This window comes from Alternaria alternata (genome assembly GCF_001642055.1).
Source record: "Alternaria alternata strain SRC1lrK2f unplaced genomic scaffold CC77scaffold_30, whole genome shotgun sequence".
NCBI classification, from domain to species: Eukaryota; Fungi; Ascomycota; class Dothideomycetes; order Pleosporales; family Pleosporaceae; genus Alternaria; species Alternaria alternata.
The window spans coordinates 24,083-40,167 of record NW_017306219.1 but is presented as its reverse complement, the minus strand read 5'-3'; the positions used below and the strand labels follow the sequence as shown (position 1 = coordinate 40,167).

Sequence of the window (16,085 nt, the reverse complement as noted above, 5' to 3'; positions counted from 1 at the left end):
CTCCAGGGTGCTCAGAAGGCCTATCTATTCTGTTCCCATCGCCTGCATCACCAGTTCCGAGGTTGGCAGTGCCATGCATCGTATCTGGGTTATTGCTGCCCTTGAAACCCCGCCTTGGGGCTGAACGTGGAAGCCACTAATTATGACCGCATTCCTTTGCACCCACGACGGCGTAGCCTTTGCAGACCTTTGCAATCGTCACATGCTTACTTGAGACCTTTGTGAAGCATCTGGTACCTGCTGTACGCCTCATGGGTTCGTACTGCTGCTTTGACACCGATTGCAAAAGTGCGTGTCTTTCCTTGCCGCCGGAGGTCCTGGACTGGTATAATGCTTTCTTCATCATGTCATCATTCAGTCTTCCCATTGTCTACGTCAAACTCCATAGCCTTCTCGTATAAGGATTTCATATATTCCGTGGCTACATCCCACTACGGTCATGCTCGCGATCGGTCCACCTCCGCCCGCTATCTCGCCTTTACCGCTGAGATTCCCACCACCATCAAAGCAGCCTCAACAGAACGACCCTCAACACCAAGACGGTATGGTTTCTTCGGAAGAAGAGAACTATTGCTCAAAGTCCCAAGGATCAACATCTACTCATTGTGGAGCGACGAACTCAAGACTTCTTCATCAAGTCATCCAGATCTGTTGGCGCAGCGGTCGATTCCGCTCTCACTTCAAGAAGAACATGGCTAACGCGTTCGAAACAGTCCCACTACCACTGATTGTTTTCTTTGCGGCCGCTATAGGCTTATGTCAGGCTTCGGCCAATTTCCTGCGTTCTAGCGGGCTTCGGCCATCTTCTTGATTAAACGCTACGGTTTGTAGAAGGGACGGATGGATATCTGGTAAGTACACTCTCCCTTCCTAATGATCGTTGTAGCTAGCAGATCTGGATTGTATGACCCCTTTTTTGCTGACGTGTTATGTAGCATGCAGCACATATCTTTCCCTTAGCATGTGGTATGCACAATAATCTCCGCATCCACATACCTCATACGCCCTTCTAGCTCTCCACTTCTTCTGTCCAATATCGTTACCTTACACTCAGATGCGCCATGTCAGATCATAGAGTTGATGTTGCTGCGGGATGTCTCTACACGTTTGCAAATTAGCGAGCTACAATGCTGTTGCTAGGCCACAGAAAGTCGCAAACGCGTCAAAACGAACCACAACAGTCTCCTTTCACACGCAGCAGATACCACAGTCACCTCCAAACTCTCCAACTACTCAATTTCATCAGGGAGAGATTCCAAACCTACCTTCGTTATATAACCGCCTCCCCGAACCCAGCATCTCATCAAGTTCATTACAATAGCGTGGTGGTCCATCCCACCCCTTCACACCGCCCCATCGGTTTGTTCGATCCCCGCTGACATCAACTCTCAGCGCTCCGACCGGCCTAACCTCACCGGGTTCTAGTGATGGGACACCCAGTGCCTATGGGATTAGGGTACAGTCAGCACGTTCGCTAACCATGCAGCAGAGCTGTCACAGGGGAGCCATAACAACGTAAGTACAAAATTCCCAAACACAATACAACACTACACTACGCTATTCGAGATGAACTTTTTTTTTCGCTATCGTCATGCAGTTGTTGTCTCAAAAATGGCACAAGAGGGGATTGAACACCGCACTCTCTACAGACGATCAGAGCATCTTCTAATTATGTCTTTCTTCTAGCTGTAGAAAAAAATTGGAGACGCTGGAAGACATGTTCGGGTAGAAAAGATATGTGCTTCAGCCAACTTACTCTTTTTGCCCTTATCTTGGCGCATCACAATCCCACTATATACTCACTCCCCACCACCACGATCCTCCTTGACCAAAACACCGCTCGAACCCCACCGAACCCACTACAACATTCGCACAACACGTTCCCTCGCCTTACATCAACACTTACAAGTCCTTACGTCCACATCCTTACGTCCACGTCCTTGCAAAGCGCACGATCGTCCATCTCCGGTGCTATCCCGCTGCAACCCTTCACGACCCCGTTCCAGCCGCAGACATGTTTCCAGATCAGCGGCTATGGACGCTCCCTATGTTGACGAACTGTACAATAGCGCACAAGATTTCCAAATCACGAGGCATTGGATGTTCCGTCCTCGTGGTCATGTGTAGCATCGTGGTGCCGAGGAGAACGAGCAAACCGGGAAGTCGGACAGCTTCAGTGGACAGTACCAGGATATTGTCAGCCAAACCATCTTCACAAAGCAACGCCAGAACACCAGCGCCTCGTTCGATTTGGAGTAGAGTGTTGGGCACATGAAAAGAGCAGTCCGGGGCGATACATAGGCCGACAACTTTCGAGACTTTTCACACAATACCGTGGATAGACGCACCGCGCTCCTGAGACTTTTAGTAGCCATCACCATCTATACTACACTCTCACTTGGACCAAAGACCACGAAGGCACTAAATGCCGTGAGATAACTGACAAGACGCATCAGAGACCGAATCGCCGAGGCCGTTAGAGCGTAACAACAAGAGACTTTCGCAGATACTTTGCAGCATCAGGCCCGATCGGACAATTGCGAAGACGACAGCGGCATCAAACGGCGACGATAGCGATAACCAATGACAGCATCGGAAGCAAAAATGAGAAGGAGGAGGATGCAGTGGTGTACCCGGTCAGTGAACACGCTTCTCGATGACAGATGCCTTGGCGAATGTATATGGTGTTTCACGCATCGGTGGAAGCCGCGAGTGTGGGGCAACTTATGTCAACAAGCTCCGGATGTCCACATGATACGACGCGTGTGGACGTGGCTACGAGCATGGTTCCAAACAGCCTCATAGGAAATAACTTTTTGATAGCAGGAAGGACGACTAGAGCCACCTGGTCATACCGTAACGTGTGACGAGAATTGGAACAAAGGTCCCATGGGCATTTGAAGTGTACGCAGGAGGCACGAGCAAGAGCGAAGATTTAAAGATCAGTCCAATGCTAGCGGAACAACTGCAAGCGCAGTCGAAAAAATCCCAATTGAATATGACCGCTTCTCCTTATTCTAGAACATCAGGATACGGTGCGTATCCGACGCTGCAGGCCCTGTCTACATGTACACTCCTATGGACAGTAGGACCAATTTCGAAAGCACGATTACCAGCCCTCCAACTCCTCTCCCTTTGTCTCCAAACTTGGCGGCTGAACAGGCATTCCCTTCTTCAACGCACCGACAAGCGGATCTTTACTCATCAAGTCCTGTATCTTGTCCTCAGTACTAACATCAGCTTTAACCCGCTTATATGCCATTCTGCTTGGCTTATCAACCACATTCAAGAATTTCTCCCTCCGCGCGTCAGACCACGCAGTCAACAGCTTCTCGTCATCAGAGGCCTGGCCCATGAGAACGCGGATGAGCACTTCCGAAAGCGAAGATGCGTCTGCCATTCCAGAAGCGAGACCAAGTCCTGCGTACGGATTCGTCAAGTGCGCCGCATCGCCTACCAGACAGACGCGGGCGTCGTGGTGGTATAGCGAGGGTACGAGGCGTTGTTGGGCTTTGTATGGTGCTACCCGGACGACCTCATATCCTATGTCGCCATTCTCATTGCGTCCGTCGTTCGGCATCATGACGCGCAGTTTGTCGTCCAGGGTCCGCTTGATCTCTTCTTCGGAAACGCCAATGGGTACGCCGTAACTTACGCGCCACAGCGCTGGCTTACCATCCGCTGCATGGTTGATACGGCCAATGAGACCGTAATTTAGCGGATCCATGATGAAGTTTGCGTCGTAGAAGCCGTGGGCATGGAAGTCGAAATAGAGATCCGTAGCTACGAGCTGAGCGTCGAGTGTCTCGCCTTCCAGACTGATACCCAGGTCTTTCCGGATGATGGAGTGGGCGCCTGATGCGTCGATTAAATAGGCTGCTTCGATGGTCTCGTCGCCTAATTGCATTGAAGAGGCTTCGGGCGTGATCTGGATGCTGACGCTGCTTGGTGTCGGCTTGAACGAAGTGACGCTGGTTCCAATTCTTACTTCTGCTTTTCCTTCCAGAGCAGCTAGGCGCTTCACGAGGACTTGCTGGAACTTTCCTTGTGGTAGTAGGAGTTGACCCTTTCCTTTCATCCCTTCGCCAGAGTTGTCAAAGGTCTTGCCTGCAATCACTTTGCTGCCGGTTTGGACGCTTGTTCGGAAACACAGACCTGAGCTCAAACTTCCTGTCTTGACCAGCTCAGGCAGTAGACCTTGAACCTTGGACAAGATGGGGTATGTGGGTGGTTGATGGGCCATTGCGCGAGTCGACGTGGGGTCCGGCTGCTGCGGTTCGATAACAATCACTTTGTTGGGGATATCAGATTGAGCGAGGAGCAGGGCTAGGAAGAGCCCAACACAGCCGCCTCCTGCTATCACAATTGGGAGTGGTTTCGCATTGGTGCCGTTTGTATGGGAGAAGCCGTAGGAGAAGTCGGTAGAACCGTTTGTACCGTTTGTACCATTTATACTGGAGCTGTCGAACGTATGATCGCTCGTTGCGACATTCGTGGTCGCCATCTTCGTTGTAGATAGTTCCGGGTCTCTGGTTTACGTTGGACGATTTATTGGTAAGTTGTTAGAGTGGAAGACGATTGGAGGATGTTGTTGTTGAATAAGATCTAGCTTCAAGATAAATTTAGTCCCGTACTCTTTCCATGAAAACCAGTCTTCATTATACGCATATCTATGTACGGCTTTGACCGGCTATGCGACGATGTTCCCGTTGACGTGGTGCTGTCATTATGGTACCTGCCGTAACGGCCCCGATGTGGGGAACCGGCGGCTTCAGCCTCAGGGTCCATTCAACGTCGAAGCTTGTTTTGGCAACCTCTACCGAAACACCAACGTCATTCGAACAAGCATAGAGTGCAACACAGATCTTGGTTTACGTTCATTCTAGCCACCTATGAGGCCCTTGGCATATCTGGCCGTTTAGCTGGTTATGTATCAAGCTCAACGAGTGACCGCCTCTACCATCAGTATCTTGTTTGCCAAAAGCTCTCTCTACCCTGGTATGCGCCCGAAGACCCTTCTAGAGGCTAGTAGTAAGGCGTTGGGTCGTTTATCAGGCAACTCACACATGCCTGATTTTGAACAATCAATCTTTCCATGGGTAAAGCTTCTGAATTGCCTCCTTGTCTCCATCAGAGATCCCTGTAGGCCACTGGACGGTCTCTGCGTTGGAATGATCTGGCGCATGCCCGTTACTGGGTGGTCCGTTCTTCCAGCGCACCAGAGGTAGGTTGGTGAGCCCGTGCATAAGATCTGCGGCGTTCGCCCAAGAAGAGTACATCATTATGGAGTTGTGGTCAATTAGTCTTCCATAACTATGGCTTTCATCTACCGTGTATAGTGCATATTCAGCCGCTTGCCAGAAGTTGAGCTCCTCCTTACTGGTACCTAGGTATCTTGATTCACAAGCCTGCTTGATGGTAAATCCCCATTCGGGGTGCGCCGCAATCGTATCTCTTGCTTCGATATAACCCTGCAACTTGGAGCAGTCGAAGTAGAGATCACGATCCCGGTCAAATCGTTGATGCTCATGTCTCAAGCCGAGGACATGACCTAACTCGTGAGCAACTTCGAGGACCCAATCCTCATACCTAGGTATCCAAGTATGAAGTGTCAAGGAATGTCGATCCCAATCGATACTTTCATCGTCATAGCCAACGGTGGACTGACTATATCCCAGGCTGTTCCATGATATCACGAGTGTACCCTCGGGGATCTCTGGATTCCATCCCCACGGATCTGGGAAGCCTTTGTAACAGCGGGGATGAGAGTTGGTGTTCTTGGAGTAATAGTGGCGGAAGCCGTCGAAATGATGACCATTTGTCGAACCAGGTCCTAACTTGTCGCGCCACATTTTATTCGCGCTGTCGACTACGGCAAACGAAATCAGCACTTGAAGGTCACTTGACATGAGTTGTAGCTAGTTGAACTTACCTACGTCCTTGAGTGCCGAGTACGACGCATGGGAGTCGAAGCAGTAGTAGATGTACGTCACCTTGCCTGATGCGCTATTCTTGGGCCAAGTGGTGATGACTGGATTGCTGGGGCCAATGGGACTGGTCCAGCCATTGCCTCCCTTGGTTTGCAAGTCGGCGATATACTCTTCGACTAGCGAACTATTGGTGAGGCGAGGGTTGTTGAAAGGGAACATGCACGCCGAGGCCAGTGTTACGAAAAGCCAACTGAGGAGGAGGGTGAGTAGCCCCATGTTGATAGTATTGCAAACTAGACAGGATAAAGAATGTAGGTGTGGGAATATAGAGGTGAGTAAAAGGCGGGTACAAAAGCGAGGGACAGCAGGGACACGCTCTTAGCTCAAGTTAGTTGACAAGTGAAAGAATGGTTGCCTGAATACAAGTCACAATATATGAGCACACGCTCTTAAGGCAAGGCACATTTTTAATAACTCGAATCCATGGCCCCAGAGCACCTAGGGTGCTTGTAAGTGGGAAATGGATCATTGAATTTTACTTCAGATGATGAGTTAACCGTACTCCTATGTGGCTTGCCCCGTTCGATTGTTACTATATCATATTACAAGGCAGATACATGAACGCCGTGCGTCTTGTAATGTGCATTTTCGAGTGCAACGTGCTATTGCACTTCTTCTCACATGGCTATGGCCGCGCGACCCGGACTCAACGTGCGCAGGATATACGATACGATGGCGATCTCATCGATGAGGCCGGCGAATACGAAATTAGTGATGGACGGATGGTCGACTTCGAGATTGGTTGGATGTCGGAAAAGCATCTCTCGTATGGCCGTTGGCTAAATGCGCCAAGCAAACAAATGGATGATGGTGGGAATAGGAAACATGAAAAGGTCAGGGGTATCAAAGAGCGAAGTCTTGTTCACGTCGGTGTTTGCGCTTTCAACTCCATCCCTCATGTGGTCTTTGGATCCCGTTTGTGGCTGACCATCCTTGGGAGGAGTCCGATTCTCAGAACTCGAAAAGCGAAGGAGGCATAGATTATCGTGATGGCCGAGTAGAACATAGGCTTGTAGTATTTCATCTCGTTGAGAGGTTTGATGGGTTGCGTGGCTACTCTTGGCCTGTTTGAGCTGGAGTGTGGTTGATGTTTCGACAGCTCGTCTACCCCGCGCACGCGTGCGCGTCGTTGCCGGTGGCACGAGGTGTATATGACAGATAACGCAATTCGTGTGGACTTTTGGTGAGAACAAGTTTGCGAATCTTATCACTGGCGTTGGTGACAGTGGGGGAGATGAGTTGGTCTGGAGACGAGACGGTGTTAGGTGAGATGTGGCTAGTGACGTACGCCACTCGTGGACCGCGTGGGCCGAAACATAGAACGGGACACGAATTGCCAAGTCAAGACATCCACGAATGCTCACTTAGATTCCCGATTGTTTCTTTCCTCGCTGATTCAAGTGTTCTTGATGCGGTAGCGACTGCATTACGCGTCTTTCAACATGTCTGCGCCGACCACGTCAGACCCCATACAACAAAGTGGTAGGTGAGCTTGCAGCTCTCGGAGGTGCCTATAAATTCCGCTTCTGGCTAACAGGCAATGGCAGGTACTTTGTCCAAGTCGCAGAAAAAGAAACACAAAAAGAAGGCGGCTGCTGCGAGCAAGGCGGACGAGACAGACAGCAAAGTGAATGGGGGGGACCACTCCAAGAGCGACGCCGAGGACCACGACGAAGATGCCGAGGATGAAGCTGGACAGACTGTACGCGATGACCCAGACGCCGACGACGTAGACGACGAACAGCCTCCGCTATCGCCTACCATACAAACAAATGGCACCCCACACCACAGCATTTCCTCGGCGATTGCCCTCGGATTGGCACGCTCACGTTCGCAACAAGGCATCTCTGCATCCCCGCCGCCGCCGTCAGACACCAGCGCACGCCTGGACGCGATAACCAAGGAGCGCGACGCGCTACGGCAACAAGTCACGGAGTTAAAGAGCGCTGCAACGTCCGATGGCTCAAATTCAAACTATGAAGAAGAGATACGAAGCCTGCGGGAGGAGCTCGACGAAGCCAACGAGGGCAAAGAGCACTTTGAGACACAGTACAAGAACTTGCTGGGCAGGGTCAATACCATCAAGACTAGCCTGGGCGATCGATTGAAGGCGGATGCGGTACGTGTTGCTCGAGACATGCCTGTAAGAGTGCTGACCATGTGCAGGCCAGAATCGAGGAATTCCAATCGCAAATCTCCGACCTCGAAGAACAGACGCGCGAGTTACAAGAGAATAACAATAGCCTTACAGAGGAGCTCGCAAAGTTGCGACAAGAAAAGGAGGCTCAAGCATCCGAGATCGAGACACTGCGAAGCAGGTCGAACCTCTCACAACAAAACTGGATCAAGGAACGCGACGAACTCATTTCGCGCGAAGCATACGCAAGAGAAGAGTTTGAAAATGCCAAACAAGCCATGCAAGACTGGGAAGTTTTGGCCATGAACGAGCGGTCCCTGCGTGAAAACCTTGCTGAAAAGGATGCCGAGCTGCGCGACCAACTCGATTCGATGAGAGAAGAGTATGAAAGAGCTGCTAGGGACAGGGACACCAACAACCAAGCCGTAGAAGGTTTACAAAAAGCGCTACAAGAAGTCCAAAATCGTAAGTCGTCATCCAATCGTTCCATCAACTTCTGCTGACCATCCGACAGTGCGGAAAGCTGAACTCAAAAAGTCGGTCGAAACCTACGAATCGCAAATCAACGATCTCAGGAAACAAGTCCAAGCCGCCGAATCAGCATCCGCCACGGCCAAAGCCACCTTGGACCAAACGCAAAAAGATCTCGAGCGCGCCCTGCCCTTTGAAAAAGAGGTCAAAGAGAAGAACCTGCTCATTGGCAAACTCCGCCACGAAGCTGTAACACTAAACGAACATCTGACAAAGGCGCTGCGCATATTGAAAAAGGGGCGGCCGGAGGATAACGTTGATCGGCAAATCATCACGAATTACTTTTTGCACTTTTTGAGTATAGATCGGAGTGATCCAAAGAAGTTTGAGGCGTTGCAGTTGATTAGCGCGTTGTTGGGGTGGACGGATGGTAAGATGCTCCTTCTCCTTCCAACTCCATCATGTCACTTTCGATTTGGGTGTAGCTGACGGTCGTTGCAGAGCAGAAAGAGCAAGCAGGTCTTGCCCGCCCCGGCACAGCTACCTCGAGTGGCAGCCTCCGCCTTCCTTTATCGCCGTTCAGGCGCACGCCGTCGACGCCGAGCTTGAGTGCGGCGGCGGCGGATCCCATGCTCATGGCTAGTAGCTCTAGTAACAAGGAGTCGTTGGCTGAGCTATGGCAGGACTTCTTGGAGCGAGAGGCTGCCGAGGGCAAAGTTGGCGCGGAGAGGAGGGGGAGCAATGTGTCCCGGGCGGGGAACACTGTAAGTCCACCACCGAGGACGGAGAGTGGGCTGGGGCTCAGTGGGATGAAGTGATACGCTGCAAGGGGTGTAAGAATAAAGTTGCATGTCTCAAGTGCACTTGGTATGATAGATCGAAGGTGTGAATGACACCTTGAACTGCTTCAGCTAGTCTTGATCAGCCTGTGCTGTGTATCCTAGTCCTTCAAGTATCGTGTTGTTACATTTCTCATGTACAAGTATTCCTAACGCCTGAACGCACTCATGTGTGCTTTACACGCAGAGTGGCATGTGCTTTGCACGCCCCCCGGGTCTTTTTTCCAGCCTCTCGCCGAGTGTATGCTTCATTCTCTACTGACCAGCTCTATAATTCCGTCATCACCTTTTCCAGCCGGTATGCTTCAATATTTGCTCCTCCTTCTCTTTCCTTGGATCGGGCATCATAGTTCGCGCTCTTTGGGCTGCTTCTCGCTTTTCGCGTCCGAGTTGCTTAGCCATCTTCTTGGTTGGTTGGCGGATGGACCAGTTGAGCTGGCCGAAGATGTTGGTCTTGATGGCTGTCACATGGGTTAGCCAAGGGTTTTGACCACGTTGGGACATTTGAGGTTACACACCATCCACGCAGTAGGGGCACAGGATATGTAACCGCTTGACCCTTCCACACCCAGAGCATGTGTTCAGCGACGTAATGTCTTTTAGGCCCTTGCCCGCCATGAAGCGTTGTCGCTTCTTGCGGTATGACGTCTTCTTCTTGGGCACCGCGTTGAGTATGCCGTCCCAGATGTCGGCTAGTGACGGTATCGAGGGGAGAGACAGCGAGGGTATGGCGAGGGCGCCGAAGGGTGTGCTGATTGCCCCAAAAGGCTGTGAGAGGCGCTGCGGGAAGTTGGGGCTGAGGACGGGCCGCATTGGGCCATTGAGGCCGGGCAGCAGCGTCTGCCACAGCGGAGGGAGCGGGCGGGCGAGTGCCATGGCTTGCGGGGTCACTATGTGATGTTGGTGATGGTGTTGTAAAATGTCTCTGCACCCCAGTAGTCGGCGGGTCCGAGCTCTTGGGCGCGCGCCCACGGCCTTACCGCCAGAACACTAGCGCGCTTTCGCTTCCTAGCTGCCCCCTTTCCCGCGCCTGCATCTCCACGAGAAAGTCGCCAGCGCAGCGACCCTGACTATTTACTCTATTACGACGACACCTCGTACCCTTTTCTCCCCCCAAAGCTCACCCTCACCCGCACCCACACGCCTCCATCACCCAATTCTCCGGAGTCGAGCCTCTCATCACTCACAATGGCTGCTCCATACAACCAGAACCAGTCGCAGCCCATCTTCCCGGACAGCTATGTCGGTTTCGACAGCATCACCAAGCAGATTGAGAGGAAGTCGGTGAAGCGGGGTTTCCAGTTCAATGTCATCTGCGTTGGTATGAGGGTTGAATAGCCACCTGTCACGACTGCTTCTAACGCTACACAGGACAGACTGGTCTCGGCAAGTCGACGCTCATCAACACCCTCTTCGCCTCGCACCTCATGGACAGCAAGGGTCGCTTCCAGCCCGACGAGGAGGTCCGCAGCACCACCAACATCCACCCCGTCTCACACATCATCGAGGAAAACGGCGTCCGTCTGCGCCTCAACATCGTCGACACGCCCGGTTACGGTGACCTGATCAACAACGAGCGCTGCTGGGACCCCATTGTCAAGTACATCAAGGACCAACACAGCGCCTACCTCCGCAAGGAACTCACCGCCCAGCGTGAGAGGTACCTCCAGGACACACGCATCCACTGCTGCCTGTTCTTCATCCAGCCATCTGGCCACGCCCTCAAGCCCATTGACATTGTCGTCCTCAAGAAGCTGAGCGAGTTTGTCAACGTCGTACCCGTCATCGCCAAGAGCGACAGCTTGACCCTCGAGGAGCGTGCCGAGTTCAAGCACAGGATAAAGGAGGAGTTCCAGTTCCACAACCTGCGCATGTACCCCTACGACAACGAGGAGGACGACAACGAGGAGGTCCAGGCAAAGCAGGCCATCAAGGTGAGATTCCCCATTGCCGCATTACCACGGGGCAGCAGCTAACTTGCAGCAGGAGCTCCTTCCCTTTGCCGTTGTCGGCTCTGAGAGGACCGTTGTAGTCAATGGCAAGAACGTCCGTGGCCGCCAGAACAAGTGGGGTATTATCAACGGTAAGCCAGCCAGCTAGCTACATCTGTTTCCACACGAGCTCCACTAACACGTACCAGTCGAGGACGAGAACCACTGCGAATTCGTCTACCTCCGTAACTTCCTCACCCGCACCCACTTGCAAGACCTGATCGAGACGACCGCACAAATCCACTACGAGTCGTTCCGCGCCAAGCAGCTGCTTGCCCTCAAGGAGAGCTCTCACCAGGGCCATTCCTCGCGTCCCATCTCACCCGCTGCCGACCGCGAGCTTAGCAGGAACAGCCAGCGCATGACCATGAACGGGTACTAGGAGTTCCCAAATCATAATCGCGTCGATAGCAGCGGTGGCAAGCTGCCGAGCATGCGCGGCGGTGGAGGGCTAGAGCCTCGCATAGACAGACCTGTCCCCATGATCGATGCTATCTGAGTGGGAGTGCGTTGGACGGGCGATTTGCGTTGCGGACATGTTTTGATACCAGTGCATCATCTAGCACGAAACGGAGGGACGAGCCAGAGCACGGGAGAGTGGGTGACTTTGTGACACTTCAGATTTGACAACCTTTCTCAAATATCCTTTTAGTTACGATGGAACCTTGATACTTTTTCTTCTTCTCGTATGTCATAGCACGGTGTAGTGGTTGTTGGGCTAAGACGCTGGGTAGTGCCCGGTAGGATAGCAAACTAATTTGAAGCCTAGCGCTTTTCTCAACTTTTTCTTCTTGTTGCTGCCATGGATGGAAGTGATACGATTGACGTGTTCGCGCTATAGAACAGCGCTTTGGATGGTCATGGTGGCGGCAGGTCCTGCTGTCCAGAGTTGTGTGATACTCAGCCCGCGTTGTTGGACGAGCAAAGATACCATAAAGACCAGCATGTCTTCCGGTGCTTACTCGCGGTTTTTGTTACTCCATCGAGTCAAAGAGTGGCACGGTGTCCGGGAGATTCTGGTCCCAATGCGGCTGAACAAGTAGCGAGATTAAAGGCAACTTTCAGCGCAACGATTCTGATCGCCTCAACGCAACAACTTCGATCCTGCAAAGTCCTCCATACTGTCATCTCCCTTCTTTGCATTCCCGCCTGCAGTCTTACTCTGTCCAGTGACGCGCACAGGACCGGTCTTGCTTTTTCTGCCAGCCGGTGCAGGAGAGCCGTCAGGGGATTTTGAAGACAAAGTGTCATCCGTCTCCCCCACGATACGTTCAATGACTTTCGCCTTGGCCCCGGCACGTTTAAATCTGTCGTCAAAATCCGCGACAGCTTCTTCCGTATTCGCCGTATCGAATGTTTCAGGATCCGTCAACGAATGCAATAGTGTAGTATTATTCTTTAGCCTCTCGTTTTTGGAAAGCAGAGGCAGGGTTTTGTTTTCGGGCTCTGTCTCGTCGGCTCCTTTGCTGTTGTTGGGAACAAGACTGGGGAGTCGTGAACCCCATATGACGCTTCGCCCGTGGAGGTTGCCGAGTTCAGCAAACTTTTCGAAACCTTTTTCTAGACCAAAGATTCGGCCCTACGTGTACGGAGGCATGGAAGTCAGAGAAACACATTATCGTCATTGCGTGGATCTGAGACTCACTTCGATCCGGCCGGCATGTGCTCCATCTGACGCGCCAAGGTCGTAGGCGGCTGTGTAGAGGGTGTCTTCTAGAGTTAGGATATCGTCGAAGGGATCGGTCTCGGATGCCATTATGATGAGTTTTACAGATTCTTGGAACCGAAATTTTTATTGTGTCCCTTGCTAGTCACGATGTTTCTTTACTTGATGGTGCAGAGTCGGAGTCAGCCCTAGAGGGTCCAGCCGACTCTGTGGCGTCACTGTGGCTGGCGGGGTAAGTTTTGGCGGGGCAGCTGCACCACACATCCACTGTGTGTGTGCAGCCGTTCGCGTTTGACTCAGAAACTCATTCAAAGAAACATTGAGCTGCATATACCCGTGTTGCGCCCTCACGAATCCCGCACTATCTCCACAATCAACCACATAGTTCCGAGTGTACCCGAGTAAGCTCAGAGTATCCCTTCCTCTATTCAGCTCCCCCAAACTAAATCACAGAAGCATACAACCTCTCATGACTGGGTCAAAGAAGATCCTCCCCGTCGAGGGCGAGCGCAATGTGCTCATTACTAGCGCACTGCCCTACGTCAACAACGTACCCCATTTGGGCAACATCGTCGGCTCCGTACTCTCGGCCGATGTCTTCGCCCGTTTCTCTCGCGCTCGCGGATACAACACACTATACGTCTGCGGAACAGACGAGTACGGTACTGCGACCGAGACCAAAGCCATAGAAGAGAAGGTCACTCCGAAAGAGCTGTGCGACAAATACTATGCGCTACACAGCGAGGTGTACAAGTGGTTCAACATCAGCTTCGACCACTTCGGACGCACACCCACCCAACAACAGACCGACATTGCACAAGATATCTTCACCAAACTCTACAAGAATGGCTTTCTGGAGGAGCAAACCACAACACAACCATACTGCGAGACACACAAGAGCTTCCTTGCAGACCGATTCGTCGAGGGCACATGTCCACTGTGCGCATACGAAGACGCCCGCGGAGACCAGTGCGACAAGTGCGGACATCTTCTTGACCCTCTGGAATTGAAGAATCCACGATGCAAGCTTGACGGCGCCACGCCAGTTCCACGCGAGACCAAGCACGTGTACCTTTGCCTGGATAAGCTACAACCCATGGAAGAGGAGTGGTTCAAAAAGGCGAGCAAGGAGGGAAACTGGAGTTCCAATGGTGTTCAGATCACTTCATCCTGGCTGAAGGAAGGTCTTAGGCCGCGTGGTATCACTCGTGATCTAAAGTGGGGAACAGCGGTGCCACTCGAAGTACGACAGATCATTGAAGATACACTAAGATCTAGCTGACCAGAAACAGGGCTACGAGGACAAGGTCATGTACGTGTGGTTTGACGCCTGCATAGGCTACGTCTCGATCACAGCAACCTACACCGAGGACTGGAAGAAATGGTGGCACAACCCCGAGCACGTCAAGCTATACCAGTTCATGGGCAAGGACAACGTGCCGTTCCACACCGTCGTCTTCCCCTGTTCGCAGATTGGTACCAAGGACAAATGGACTATGCTCAACACCATCTCGACAACAGAGTATTTAAACTATGAAAAGGGCAAGTTCTCCAAGTCAAGAAACATTGGTGTCTTCGGAAACAACGCCAAGGAAACCGGCATCCCATCAGATGTATGGCGCTACTACCTTCTTTCACACCGACCAGAGACTGGCGACACCGAGTTTGAGTGGGACGGCTTTATTGCGGCAAACAACAATGAGCTTCTCAAGAACCTGGGCAACTTCATTAACCGCGTAATCAAGTTCGTAAACAACGCCAAGATCTACGATTCAGTTGTGCCGGACTACACCAAGTTCGACGACGACTATTTCACCCAGCACAAGAAGAAGGTCAATGACTCACTAAAGACATACATTGCCGAGCTAGAGGATGTCAAGATCCGTGCCGCGCTTGCCACTGCGCTACACGTCTCAAGCTTAGGTAACCTGCTATTGCAAGACAACCGACTGGACAACAAGTTGGCAACCGAGCAGCCAGACCGCTGCGCCGCTGTTGTTGGATTAGCCTTGAGCCAAATCCATCTTCTCGCCAGTCTGATTCAACCATACATGTAAGTACTGCTTCTCTAGGGCTGTGCACTTCAGTCATACAACACGTGACTAACAGCATCACAGGCCCGACACCACCACCGCTATCCTATCTCAACTCAACGCCGAATTCCTGATCATTCCTGACACATGGGAGGCACGTTCCCTTCCTGTCGGCCACAAGATCGGCACCGCTGGCTACCTTTTCAGCCAAATCAAGCCGGAGAAGGAGCAAGAGTGGCGCGAGCAATTTGGTGGAGAAGAGGCTCGCAAAGCCAAGGAAGAAAAGGCGAAGAAGGCAGCAGCTAAGAAGGCAGAGAAGGAGCGTAAGAAGGCAAAGAAAGATGCTGAGAAGGCCAAGGGTGTTGAGGCTGCTGAGAAGGGACAGGATGGACCTGCGGCGAAGACTGCGGAAGAGGAGGTGAGCAGAGGTGTTGAGCAGGTCAGTCTGCAGACCTCGTAATACGTGAGTCTCATCAGGCGACTTGGGGAGTTATGGCGTGGCGGTTAGTGGTAGCAGCGACTGAATATATGGCAGCATGTGGGCGGGGCGTTCAAATTCAACAAACTAGGGAAGCTGTCAGCATCAAAGAGAGGATTAGAGATTTCACCAAGCAGCAGGGTGCTATGGTTCCTCAATGCTTAGACATATGGTGTCGACCTAACACGTAGCCACGCGCACGACATGAATCTGTGTTACTATGCCATGCTCGAATCATATCTCACAAAGTTTCATTGCATGCGGGTCGCCGATGAAGACATCATCTGCTCATTTGTATTTGTCGCCTAAAGCCTTCCTCCATATTTGATATTGCACGAATTGATGTGTCTAGACGCTGAGTGCATTGTCCTATTCGGGAGAAAGAGCCGCATATAACCAGGGTCCAATGAAACTTGATATCACCACGGCTTAAGGCAACTGAGATCGTCAAGCAGTCCACTTCATGTTTTCTAGCACCAT

At 51.9% G+C, this 16,085-nt stretch overlaps 9 protein-coding genes across 9 annotated transcripts; 5 read left to right on the top strand and 4 right to left on the bottom strand.

The window, feature by feature from the left end:
* Window positions 1–211: 211 nt before the first annotated feature.
* CC77DRAFT_549007 (hypothetical protein) lies at window positions 212–918 on the top strand. The gene has a single exon (XM_018532143.1). It carries the CDS (start codon window positions 440–442, stop codon window positions 809–811), a length of 372 nt encoding a protein of 123 aa, XP_018380065.1. The 5' UTR covers window positions 212–439; the 3' UTR covers window positions 812–918.
* Window positions 919–1,469: 551 nt separating this feature from the next.
* CC77DRAFT_549028 (hypothetical protein) lies at window positions 1,470–2,086 on the top strand. Its single transcript, XM_018532144.1, has 2 exons — window positions 1,470–1,515; window positions 1,693–2,086. The coding sequence occupies exon 2, from the start codon at window positions 1,737–1,739 to the stop codon at window positions 2,052–2,054; it is 318 nt and encodes a 105-aa protein (XP_018380064.1). The 5' UTR covers window positions 1,470–1,515; window positions 1,693–1,736; the 3' UTR covers window positions 2,055–2,086.
* Window positions 2,087–3,011: 925 nt separating this feature from the next.
* CC77DRAFT_1025542 (FAD/NAD(P)-binding domain-containing protein) lies at window positions 3,012–4,681 on the bottom strand. Its single transcript, XM_018526084.1, has one exon. It carries the CDS (start codon window positions 4,502–4,504, stop codon window positions 3,110–3,112), a length of 1,395 nt encoding a protein of 464 aa, XP_018380063.1. The 5' UTR covers window positions 4,505–4,681; the 3' UTR covers window positions 3,012–3,109.
* Window positions 4,682–5,084: 403 nt separating this feature from the next.
* On the bottom strand, window positions 5,085–6,206 carry CC77DRAFT_1054641 (hypothetical protein; the record flags this gene model as incomplete). The annotated part of the gene is made up of 2 exons (XM_018527807.1): window positions 5,085–5,869; window positions 5,933–6,206. The coding sequence occupies 2 exons, from the start codon at window positions 6,204–6,206 to the stop codon at window positions 5,085–5,087; spliced, it is 1,059 nt and encodes a 352-aa protein (XP_018380062.1).
* Window positions 6,207–7,129: 923 nt separating this feature from the next.
* Window positions 7,130–9,558, top strand: CC77DRAFT_1044528 (hypothetical protein). Its single transcript, XM_018527360.1, has 5 exons — window positions 7,130–7,472; window positions 7,538–8,109; window positions 8,157–8,592; window positions 8,642–9,028; window positions 9,100–9,558. The coding sequence occupies exons 1-5, from the start codon at window positions 7,433–7,435 to the stop codon at window positions 9,414–9,416; spliced, it is 1,752 nt and encodes a 583-aa protein (XP_018380061.1). The 5' UTR covers window positions 7,130–7,432; the 3' UTR covers window positions 9,417–9,558.
* Window positions 9,446–10,313, bottom strand: CC77DRAFT_1000690 (hypothetical protein; the record flags this gene model as incomplete). Its single annotated transcript, XM_018523131.1, has 2 exons — window positions 9,446–9,898; window positions 9,956–10,313. 2 exons carry the CDS (start codon window positions 10,311–10,313, stop codon window positions 9,720–9,722), a joined length of 537 nt encoding a protein of 178 aa, XP_018380060.1. The 3' UTR covers window positions 9,446–9,719.
* A 64-nt stretch (window positions 10,314–10,377) lies between these two features.
* CC77DRAFT_1025540 (cell division/GTP binding protein) lies at window positions 10,378–12,196 on the top strand. The gene is made up of 4 exons (XM_018526083.1): window positions 10,378–10,758; window positions 10,809–11,371; window positions 11,424–11,520; window positions 11,578–12,196. Exons 1-4 carry the CDS (start codon window positions 10,626–10,628, stop codon window positions 11,808–11,810), a joined length of 1,026 nt encoding a protein of 341 aa, XP_018380059.1. The 5' UTR covers window positions 10,378–10,625; the 3' UTR covers window positions 11,811–12,196.
* Window positions 12,197–12,512: 316 nt separating this feature from the next.
* CC77DRAFT_1000684 (hypothetical protein) lies at window positions 12,513–13,184 on the bottom strand (the record flags this gene model as incomplete). Its single annotated transcript, XM_018523130.1, has 2 exons — window positions 12,513–13,007; window positions 13,074–13,184. The coding sequence occupies 2 exons, from the start codon at window positions 13,182–13,184 to the stop codon at window positions 12,513–12,515; spliced, it is 606 nt and encodes a 201-aa protein (XP_018380058.1).
* Window positions 13,185–13,263: 79 nt separating this feature from the next.
* On the top strand, window positions 13,264–15,850 carry CC77DRAFT_974638 (methionyl-tRNA synthetase). The gene is made up of 4 exons (XM_018535903.1): window positions 13,264–13,495; window positions 13,551–14,337; window positions 14,387–15,147; window positions 15,212–15,850. The coding sequence occupies exons 2-4, from the start codon at window positions 13,564–13,566 to the stop codon at window positions 15,585–15,587; spliced, it is 1,911 nt and encodes a 636-aa protein (XP_018380057.1). The 5' UTR covers window positions 13,264–13,495; window positions 13,551–13,563; the 3' UTR covers window positions 15,588–15,850.
* The last annotated feature ends 235 nt before the right edge of the window (window positions 15,851–16,085 follow it).